This window comes from Glycine soja, chromosome 16, assembly GCF_004193775.1.
Source record: "Glycine soja cultivar W05 chromosome 16, ASM419377v2, whole genome shotgun sequence".
NCBI lineage: Eukaryota > Viridiplantae > Streptophyta > Magnoliopsida > Fabales > Fabaceae > Glycine > Glycine soja.
This window is the reverse complement of record NC_041017.1, coordinates 3,446,173-3,458,317: the sequence shown is the minus strand read 5'-3', so window position 1 is coordinate 3,458,317 and position 12,145 is coordinate 3,446,173. Positions and strand designations below refer to the sequence as shown.

The 12,145-nt window shown below is 33.8% G+C and overlaps 1 protein-coding gene across 1 annotated transcript; it reads left to right on the top strand.

Moving 5' to 3' along the window:
- Nucleotides 1-1,893: 1,893 nt before the first annotated feature.
- On the top strand, nucleotides 1,894-5,563 carry LOC114389124 (50S ribosomal protein L25-like). Its single transcript, XM_028349725.1, has 3 exons — nucleotides 1,894-2,432; nucleotides 2,772-2,901; nucleotides 4,898-5,563. The coding sequence occupies exons 1-3, from the start codon at nucleotides 2,010-2,012 to the stop codon at nucleotides 5,116-5,118; spliced, it is 774 nt and encodes a 257-aa protein (XP_028205526.1). The 5' UTR covers nucleotides 1,894-2,009; the 3' UTR covers nucleotides 5,119-5,563.
- Nucleotides 5,564-12,145: the final 6,582 nt, after the last annotated feature.

Sequence of the window (12,145 nt, the reverse complement as noted above, 5' to 3'; positions counted from 1 at the left end):
AAGATGTATTTATTTTTCAACAATATATCATTTAAGAACTTGATAGTTAAGTGTGTTTTACTTGGGATAATTATAAGATGAATGATCTCATGAGAAATTTCTTAAAAAATGTGAGTGGAGATAAAACATGTTAAAAAATTTTGTATTATTTTGTGGAGACAATTTATTGATCCTAGAAGCAGCTAGAGCTAATTGTCGAGATCTTGAAAAAAATAAAACTATCTACAGATTTTAACTGGTGGAAAGTTTTGACCAACAAAAAAGTTATATAAAGTATCATTATATAAAATGTTGTAGTATATGAGCTGTCAAGAAATTAACAATTAAAAATGTTACAAACATCAACCTAACTAATTATTCTTGCATCACTACTGCCTGCCCGTGAAACCACTATTTCAACACTCAAGCTATACATAACTTTGCTGAGATTTAACTTTCCAAGTAGAAAACAAAGTATTCCATGCCATGCTAATCAACACTAAACCTCTTAAATGTTGAAAACTAAGACTATGTCCATTTGGATTACTAGCCCCCTGCATATAAGTTTAAGTCCCTGTCCATATATCAACCGTTCAGACAAGCATTTGGATTACTTGCCCATTGACCATAAGAAAAATTAAAACCAGAATGCTTGCTAGATAGCCATGACCAAACCCCAAAGGTAATATCTTGTAATATTCCTTTATGTCTTGGTAAACAAGTCATATATCAGATTTTGAAAAAGAAGAAAGAAACCTTAGTTTTGGTAGCTATTTTAATACTAAAAAATAACACTGAACAGCAAATAAGACAACAATAAGCTATGAAAAAGAATTCTCCAACCAGTGGATGAAGATATTTCTATTCTGGTTTGTACCATTGGGTGGTACAGCTAAGACATGAGAAGGAGAACCCACCCTTATTCCTAGAAACATTCACTATTTCGCAGTGGTGTTCACACTCTTTGTTGTAACTACATGCTTCAAGAACGTAATGAAGAAAGGATATCCTATAATGCAGATAAAATGTGGCAGGTATCCAAAAAGGTATAGGAACAATGAAGACACTCCAAAAGATAGTGTGTTGAAGATTTAAATGTAGCTAATAGAATTGGTTGGCCAACTTTTTCTACATTCTAATTCTAATGCTAGTAAATCAAGCACCACCTGTTACAATTTCCAACAGGTTATGAACTAAAGAATATGAAAGTTATCCTAAATTCCCTATAAAACATTCATAGATCATAATATCAGTTTAGGAAAGCACAAATTATGGAAGGATAAGCATTTAACTATAACCAACCCGAAAACAAAAATGATAGTTGATTGATCCTTTGCATAATTCTAATCAAATTAAGTTGTTCTGGTACTGAAATTATTGTGTTAAACTAAGTTATATGAAACAATGAAAATATGTGAGAGAACAATATTCACATGATAAGATGATTGAATAAGAATGATCTTATACGCATTGAAGAAATATTTACTAATGTCACCATTGGGTAACGAAAAACCCTGCAAAACACATTAATCTGACACAAAGTCAAATTTGGGGCTCAAATTCAATTAATTATACACAATTTTACACTAATTAACCTTAACCATCAACATATATAATTAATTTTACACTTATCAATTACAATAATATACATAAGAAGTTTTCTTCATTCATGTTTTATTTTATTAAAATTGTTAGGCTTAAATATTTGTTAGGTTCTTATAATTTTTTTTCATTTTTGTCCTTATATTTGATTTTTTTCTTATTCTTGTAAGCTTTATACAGTGCTTTGAACAAAAAAAAACACACTTTTTGAATAATGTAAAAAAAAATATTAAATTGCATGGACGAAAACAAATATTTAAACTACCAAATTATTATTACTAGTATGTGTATTGGACTGGAGATCATGCGCATGTCACGTGAAGAACTCCATTTGGCTTAGTTTAGGTGCTAGTGAAGTGAGTGAGCGAGCAAGTGAGGCTCCGCAGCCACTTTCCCAACCCAAAACCTCTCTTCAGCCCATAACCATCATGTATCTCCCCCGCCACCACATCCTCACCAGACTCTCCCCTTACCGCCGTCACTTCTCCCACTCCGCCGCCGCCGTCCTCCGCCCCCCGGAGCCGGAGCCCCTCACCTACCTCGACGGCTTCCCTCGCCCCGATCCCAAGCACGACGAGACCATCCTCGCCGTCCCCCGCGCCGACTCCGGCAAGAACATCTCCGCGAAGGAGCGCCGCGCAGGGCGCCTGCCGAGCATCGTGTTCGAGCAGGAAGACGGCCAGCACGGCGGCAACAAGCGCCTAATCTCCGTTCGCACCGACCAGATCAGAAAACTCGTCAACCACCTCGGCCGCTCCTTCTTCCTCTCCCGCCTCTTCCTCCTCGAAGTTCGCTCCGGCTTCGACTCCGAAAACGACGTCGTCGAGACCGTTCGCGTCTTACCCCGCGCGGTTCGCTCTCTCTCTCTCTCTCTCTCTCTCTCTCTCTCTCTCTCATTACTTATATACTTATATTATATCGGTTGCGGTTTAGTTGCATTTGTTGATATCGCGGACAAATGCGGCCTATGCGGTCCCAATTGCGATTGCGGACAGTTAAAAAACCTTGATGTTGCTGCCCAAATCGCGGACCGTTTTTTAAAACCTTAATTATATGTATCATTTTGGTTTGATAACTGATCCTGTGCCTGTGAATTTGATGATTGTTGTGATGCAATGCACGTGTCGAAATTGATGATTATGGTTAGTAACTTAGTATTGAAGTTTTGAGGATCCTCTCTAATTTCGCAGATTCATTTGAAAGCTGGGACGGATGCGCCGTTGAATGTGACTTTTATTAGGGCTCCGTCGGATGCTTTGTTGAAAGTTGATGTTCCTCTTGTCTTCAGAGGAGAAGATGTATCGCCTGGACTCAAGAAAGGTTAGCACTATTGGAGTCTCACTTTAATTTTCTATGTAATGTAATGTTAAGGCATGTTTGGAGAAAAATGAATTGTGCTCCTTCTATGAGTTAGGACTTGTTTGGATAAATAACTCCATAAGTGCACTTCTAGGAGAAGAAAATAAGAAGGAAAAAGATGAATTGAGTTTCTCCTGCGAGTTAAAATCAGCTCATGCTCTTAATTTTTTATGAGAGTTTTCTCATTTAATTTCTCCAAAAGTTAAGGTGCTTAAGTCAGTTGATTTTTAGCTTATGAAAAAAGTTTGATGCATTTTACATTCTTATTTTCTTCTCTTGAAAGTGATTGTGTAGAAGTTTATCCAAATAGGACCAAAATCAACTTATGCGCTAAGCTTTTATAGAAACTTTCTTATCTAACTTCTTCCTCAAAAGCTGAGATGAATAAGTTGATTTTAACTTATGGGAGAAACTCAGTACATTTGACCTTGTTTTCTTCTATTATAAGTGTTTATGGAGAAGTGCATCCAAACATGGCCTAAATTTATGATATTCACTTACTGCATGATGCCACCTCTTCCTCATTTCTATCAACTTTTTTTGGTGTGAAAATGTATATATAATTGTAAATATTCTGTTTGAATTGCACATATTGTTTTCTATAAATTTTGGAGGCAAGGAGAGAAGTTTAAGCTTAAAGTTTCATAACTCAAATCAATTATCATTGGCAAGGTCTATCCACTTGGCCAGGGAAGTCTTCGGGTCATAGGTTGAACTTGATGCTTGTAGGTTTCATGTGAAGTGGTGAGTGCAATTGCTTTTTTTTTTTGGTGAGAATTTCGAGTTCTGATTTCTGTTTCATTTGGGTGATTACACATACCAAATTGTGGCTCAGTGCTATGGAATATGGATAATCTTTTTGATGATGATAATTGGTAGATAAATAGGTCTAAGGCTTTGGCTTTTGTTAACTGAGTGAAAAGGCTCTATGGAAAGAGGGATGTTCAAGCGCATGAGGCTCCCACCATTGTAAGGTCTGAGTGGAGAGGCCGTGTTTGTGACTGAAACCCATTACCCATGACTACCAGGTTGCTAGGTATCGAGTGACCTTACTATTATTGATGTAATATTGTTTAAGAATGATCTCCTATTAATAAGCTAGTTTCTGAAGTTTATCCCATATAATGTTTATATAAGGTAAAATGGATGATCTTTAAGTCATTTAGTTCTTTGTACTTTGTAGTATGTGCTACTGTTAATCTGATGGCAAATTGTTTACAGTAAAGATATTGTCATTTGGTATTTTAAAATATGTAATTTTTATTTCCTAATAGTTTCAACTAGGGTCAAGTTTGTTTTGAGTAGCACTAGTAGACATCTCCAATATTTCCTTTTTAATAATTTGAGTGATTTGTTTTCTTACTAAATATCTATTAATTATCTGTTGTTTCTAAAGCAAAACTGATCTTCTGTTGTTCTGTTATGTATACTCAGATTAAGAACTATTTGAATCCTCTGGGCAATTACAAGCATTTATTCTAAATTTTAGAAGGCTGATCTACATTTAAAAGACTATGGTTGAGAATATGATTTGGCAACTCACAAGATGCTTGTGTAACTAGTAGATTTATAAAACAAATTAGTGTGTTGTCTTATTTAGGTGCCTGATGCAGGATAGTTACTATTACAAGGATAGAAGACTAGTTCTATAAAATAATTGGAATTTAAGATTACGTTAAAGCTAATATGCAGTGGAGTTATTTTGCTGCAGGCAATATGCTTAATGTTTGGACATGCAAAGTGAATGGCTGTTAACTCATTATTGAACATTTCTCTCTGTTCTGCTTGACACCTACTTCTCTAACTGATTACATCCGTGCTACCTGGATGTATGGATATTAATGCCTTTAACATTATTAAAATAACTTTATGACAAAACATTTTGTTTAGCTCATTGTTTTATGTGTATAATGTTATACTTTGTTGAGTATTATTCAACACTCTACAAATTTGGCAGGTGCTTCTTTGAATACCATCAAAAGGACTGTCAAGTACTTATGCCCTGCTGACATTATTCCTCCATATATTGACGTTGATCTAAGTGAGTTGGATGTGGGCCAGAAGTTGGTCATGGGAGATCTCAAAGTTCATCCTGCTTTAAAACTTCTTCAGCCAAGAGATGAAGCCGTTGTTAAAATTATGGGCCAAAGAGTTTCTGAACTACAAAAGAAAAAGTAACTGCTTTTTGTATCTTTGGGGGTTATTGCTGCTGCACTGAAGCATTTTACAGCTAACATGTATCGTTAATGGTCATTTTATTAGTTGATTCATGGCAGCAGTGAGGGACACAGTTGTAGAATTCCAATGTTAGTCTTTTTGTTAGCTTCCTTTTCTGTGCCTATTCAGTTCCTTCTCATATTTCAATTCTTTGATTCTGCCGTTTCTTTTGGCAAAAATGAATACCTAGGGGATGAGAATAGGAAGTTGATGAGTTGAGTTTATGTATGCAATATCGATTGTTCTGTTTTGGGTCATTGGGTACAAGCAGAGAGGGTTACTACCACTGATGTCCTCATGTCCTTGATAAATAAATACTTCACTCCGCCTTTCTAGGACTCCAGTTTGAATTTAAAGTATCTGACATTTAATTTATGAAGTTATAAATTTATTTACATTTAGTCAATGCTTGCCCTAATATTAGTTTTAGTTTTTTTGTCCATGTAGATAAATAGTTCACAATGATCTGAAATTCAATTGCTGCAAAGTGTCTTGTAGTTTACAAAATTAGTTCTCTTGCATTAAAGTTTGACCTTGGCGTGGAAGTAATTTACCAAGGTAACTCTAGAGGCGCAGAAGCAAATGCAAATGTGTGCTAAAATAGGGGAATGAATCCGCTGCAGTGACATTTTCACTGCAAAGAATTTTTTATCTTTCATAAAATTTTATTAATACAATATTTTTTTATTATAAAATGAAAGTTTTAAAAAATCAATGGTGAAATTTTAACACTGCGATCATGTTTATCATGTTTTGTTTTCCCCATTGCAGAGGATCTACTCCCACTAAACTAGCTATTGGTCCTAAGTATACAAAATCTATGTTTGGTACGGGTTTTATGCTTGCCTTGGATCGTGTTATGGGTATCCTTGTGTGTGCTCATTTAAGGTTGTTGCTTTGGGCACCTAGTGTTTTTGCTAGGACACCCAACAACGAAGGTGAAAGAGTTAAAATGTCCTTCACCTTTTGCTTATAAAAAATAAAAGTGACTCGTCCGTACGAGTCACTATTCATTTGTCGCTTTCGTTTTTCTTCTTTTCTTTGTATTCTTCCTCTTCCTGTGCCGCTTTCGTTCTTCTTCTTCCTTTTGGCTGCGTCGTTTCCCTCCGTTGGTGCTTCTTCTTCTTCCTTCGTGGGTGGTGGTCCTCCGTTCGTGGGTGGTGGTTCTCCGTTCGTGTTTCTTCTTCTTCCTTTCGTCTTCTTCGTTCTCCTTTGAGGTAAGAATTCTTTGTTTCGTCTTCTTCTTATTTGTGCATTGCATTGCTGCTCTGTTTGTGTTGTTCGTGCTAGTATTCATGGTGATTTTATGTTAAAAAGCTATACGGATTACCAATCCATATGACCCATACGGATTGTCAATCCGTATGACTATATGGATTGATGATCCGTATGAGTCATATGGATTAACAATTCGTATGTTTCTAATTTTTTTTTATGTACCTGTTCTTTTTTGGCAACGAATTATCATCTAACTTTACCTTATCCTCGTCAACAACACACGTACACCACCAGAGACAAAAAAACACTTAGAAAAGGAGGCTAACAAAAGCTAACAAAAATAACTGACACTAAAGGTGTGAGATTTTGCAAAAAAAGAAAGGTGCAGCAGAAATGAAAAACAAAATTTCTTATTTATAACTGAAAATATTCATACGACATTTTTAAAAACTGCTGGGTGTCCCAGCAAAAATGTTGGGTGCCCCAAGCAGTTGCCCTTATTTAATAGGCCTTCTGTTAGATTAGTCCAACCCTACACGACAAAGACATGCATATGGTGATTAAGGTAGAGGAAAAAGAAGTGACAACCAAAATTTGGGTAAGTTCAAACAATGTAGTTAAAAGGACTAATAAGGTTGTAAGCATAAAAATCAAAGAATATCAAATTCTCATGTTATGCATAAAAATTTAGGCATGTAGACAAATGGGAGGTACAAGAAGCAATAGCCATAAATTTATTTTTGTAAAAATATGCTCAAAGGCCTTTGTATCCAACAAAATACTGTCAGTGCGAGATAGCTTAATGAATGAGGTAAGAAATATGTTGGTATGAATATATGATTTGAAATTATGATTTCGTTGAATCTAAAATTAGAAAAAAGTTTTTTTCGTGAGTTGTAGGAAAATGAGGGGAAGTCAACAATGTCTTTTGCCTATGTTTGAAAAAGATGCAGGTGGGAAGAGTAAAAAATGCAGTTTGAATAACAACACCTATGAGGTAAGCATGTTGGCGCACAATAACATGTATTGGCCGAGGACATGATTGGTCATTTGCTCGGGCTAGGCTTAGCATATATTTTGGGCCTGATAATACAATCAATGCAGTTAAGCCAATAAATAATTTCTCCCTCTAATCACTTGCAAATTACGACAGAAGATCAAATATTGATAGATCAATGATTGTCAAATCTCCTTAAAAAGGAAAACAAGATCAACCCATTGTATGAGATTTAAATAGCAATTATAGTGACAACATACAATATATAAAGGGATACATTTTCCAGAGGTAAACCTACTTGTAGTTGAGACTCTTTAACCCTAATGTTCTTTCTTAACTTGAGTGCTAGAGAGTTTTTGCAGGTACCACCCTTGTTGTTCCCATGGATGTTGGACGTTCAAAGCAAGGACATCATTACATATCGTCACATCTCTGTGGAGAGTGCCAAATTTTTTTGAAGTTATAACCTTGAATCACACTACTACACGAATCTACATCAGTTGTTGAAAGATCAAGATCAATGTATAAAGTGGCGTAGTCACATTTTTGTAATCCTATGCAAATCTGTTACATCAGTTTCATATGAACCGATGTTAGATTTAAGTTTTAAATATTTATTCTTTAGGAACCGATGTTAGATTTGAGTGTTAAATATTTATTCTTGAACCGATGTTAGATGAGTTTTCTCCATCAGTTCAATGAATAACGGATGTAGAATTTTCCTCTAAAACATTAAACACACATCGCGTTTTACCATATTCACATTTGTTGTTGATTGCTCCCTTTGAAACCCTAACACTGCCACCACTTCGCGTCACCACCTCGTGCCACAACATCGCATCACCACCTCATGCCACCACTTCCCACTCTCTTGAAACCTCTCAATTAGTCTCAAAATCATAACAATGCTACCTCTTTGTACCAGATCGCACCACCGCCATGACGTACCATATCCCATTTCCACATCTTCAACATTGTGCCACCACAACCACGTCAGTACATTTCCCTTCTATCTATTTGCTTGGTTCATTGTTTTCCTGCCACTGTTAGCAAGATTACCTCATGAGAAATTCTTGTTGAATTTTTAATATGTTGATTTTGGTTTCTTGGTTGGCTTCTTGTTATTGTTAGCATGATTAAAGCAGTATATTGCAAATGGAAATGTATGACAGATGTTGTGTTTATTGTAATTGGTCATACCCTTGTTGTGGTAAGTGGGATAGTGCCAAACATAGAGAATATACTCTCTCAAATATTCATGTGGGATTAGGATTTCTTTTTGGGTCTTGCCTGTGGGGTTTGTAAGATTCAATGGTTAATTTGCTTGTTTTTTTTGTCTTGTTTGATGTTGAAACATGTGGGCTTAGTTTCTTTTGAGTCGCGTTAATTTGTATTAAGAAAAATAATGAACTTATTATAAAGTATTTGGAAGAGAGTAAGACACTAAACAATATGCAACAAAAGAAATTTACTGATGAGGAGAAATGACTAAGTTTCTTTTGAATAATCTTTTATTGTTGCATGTTGTATAATGCCTTGCTTTCTTCCACTTATGATAAGCTTGTTGAAGAAAATTGATCATCCTTTAGAAGCTTAAGAAGAGCTAGGAGGAACCATAAAAACAACATTGTAATGCAAGAAATTGCAAAAATGACGCACTAAAAAAACAGCCAATTTTAGCTCTAAAAAGAGTCTAAAAACAATTTTATGGCTTATCATGTTTTACATGTTCACTACATGCCATTTAGTCATCCTGAGTTGCCTTTTATCTAATTGTCAAAGAGGATGGTAATGAAATTAAGATTAAGAACTCGTTTAAGTGATAGAAATCAATGATGTTAGTGACATAAAGGTGGTATGCCTGTCTGCACTTTGACCAGGCGCCTTCATGTACTGGATCTTTTATGGTCACTAATCCCATTTCTACCACTTAATGGATTCACAATGTTGATATCATTCCCATTGTGTTGATCAATTTTTGTGTGCCTTGTGAGTTTTTGTTTTATAATTTTATTGATTAATTTATAATATATGTGATGACATATATATATATATATATATATATATATATATATGAACCTAAAATTTACAACAAGTATATAGGTCAGTGTATAAAAAAAATTAGAAACAGACTTACAATATATAGTTGGGACGATGAACATAAAACGGACTGTGTCACTTTTAAAAAAGAACTACATTCTACATTGGTTCTAATTAAGTGGGATTTGTGGTGGTAGAGAAATTGGATAAGAAAAAGGAACAATTCTAATTGTAAGATATCTAATGAAATTATCGTTGGAATTGAGATCTCGTTCAAAGAAAAAAATATCAAATAATTAGAGTTTCTTTTTGTATAATATATGGATGATTCGATCCGTAAGGACTATGATTGGGAATTTTTTTACAATAATATGGTATTCACTTTAAATCCTTTAGTTTAATTAATATGTTTTTAATTCAAATTGTTTTTTTTTGTTAATGACATAAATTTAAGACATGATTGAGGTATCATTCAACTAAATTTTCTTAATATCTTGCGTCTAATGTAATTAAATCTTGATAAATGTGTTAAACAAATATGCATATTCTTGGTAATTATGATATGATGAAATTTTATTTTCTAGGATTATTATTATTATTATTTTCCTCCAAAAACTACTCTATTATATTTAATTATTATCGACATTGATGAATATAATTTATTTTCTTACTATATTTCGTAAGGGTGAACCATCTAATAGGTGGTGCACTCATTAACTAATAACTACCGTATTATACCATCAGAAATAGGGTGAGTTTGTTTATGTTTATTTTTTATAAAAAAAAGTGTTTGTTTTAATAAAATAAGTAATTTATGTTTTTCTTATATGTTTTTCTAAATTACTTTTACTTAAAATAAGTAGTTTTCTTTATTTACTTTTTTTAAGAAGCAAATCACATTTACTTATTAAAAAACTTTTTTAAAAACGTTTATTTTAAAATTATTTTTTTAAAAAGTTTAAACAAACTCACCCATAATATATTATAATAAATGATTTTGATCTTTAACTTGCAACTGGTTGAGAGATACATAACCAAGTTGATATAAATTGCAATTTCATCCTGGAGTTTCTAATATGCATGCTTCTTACACCTTCCCTCCTTCACATCCTTGCCTCCCTCTCCTCTTCAACATACACTGTTGCCCCTTGATGCCCCCCGTTGCCATATGTACTTCTCCCATGGAAATATTGACACCTATTTCTCCTTCTCTTCACTGCTCAAAAAACTAAAAGAATCCTCTCCACACATTTGTTGAAATCCGCATTTTCATGTCCTCGTATTCCCTGTTGCTTTCAAGTTCAGAATTGGCATTGCCTCGTTGATTGTATTATTTGTGATTGTAGAGGTATCTAATCGATGTTGCCGATTCAAATAACTTGATTTTGCGAATGGAAAGAAGGATGGAGAGGAATAGTCATGCTTAAGCGGGACACTAGTGGGAGAAATACGGTTGGTTAAATGTACCACTTATATATGACCACTGTTTACAATTATTTGTTTACCATGATAAGGAATTGGACCGTTTTTTTTTTCCATTAATTTTTTTAGAATAAGCTTAGGATAATCTTGAAGCATTGAGTTCAATGCACTATGAATGAAGATGTTCAAGATTTTACCTTGTTTCAATATATACCATGTCTTATTTTAAGTTTCATGCTTACAAGGATCTGCCAATGAAAGTTTGAATTGACGTGTTTTGACAGGTATCTTAATTTCTTTTACGAGCAATACTTAAAGGTTTACAAATAGGTGAAAAAGAGCAATTGCCAACTTACCTTAATGGCCAGAACAAATGCCAGCAAAAAGTTTTTGTTTCAGTGGCCAATATATAAAAGGGTATATACCAGCTTTCGGTATATGTGCCATTAATACCTTTACCGACCTATCATTATTTGCTGGCAAAAGATTTAGGGGCTATTTTTATTGCCAGTAAAGGAAATATTAAAGCCACCAAAAGACTTAAACGTACCCCTTATCACTGCCATACATGTGATCTATAATAATATTTTTTGGCTTAACATTTAGAAAACAAATGTTGCTGAAAGCTTTTGGTAACATTAGCAACATTAAAATTTGTTATCAAATATGAATAAATGTTACTAATATATTTTTACGACATTTTATTAAATGTTGTGCATAACTCATATTTTTAAAACCTTTAGCGGCACAAGTTATACATAATATTTAATAAAATGTTGCGAAAACATATTAATATTTATTCATATTTGGGTGACATTCTTTAAATCTTGCAAAAAACCTTTTAGCAACATTTTTACTAAATGTTAGGAAAAAATAATGTTGCTAAATGTCTAATGTGTAGTAGTGTATGACCCTTATCACACGAGACTTGAATTCAAAATGTATCTTATGGTCCTTATCACAAGAGACTTAAATGAGCATTGTTATGTTATACATTTCATAATATATTGAGATGAAAAGCGTCATGTCAAAAAGTATTGCTAAAATGTATTATTTAAATTAGACTTAACAGAAAACTCAAGAGTTATCTCCATAAATTTGATATATATAACTCCTCCATGCTTGCATAGAAGTAAAATTATCTCCAGATTAACCAAATATTTTCAACATGTCTCATCAATTGACGTGATATATATACTGTAGATCTAACTAGAAAGGATTTCTTATATTAGGAGTTGCAAAAATCACTAAACAATTCAGAGTAGCAAAAAGTGAAGCACATTATAATAGCAAAAAACAGAGTAACTTACA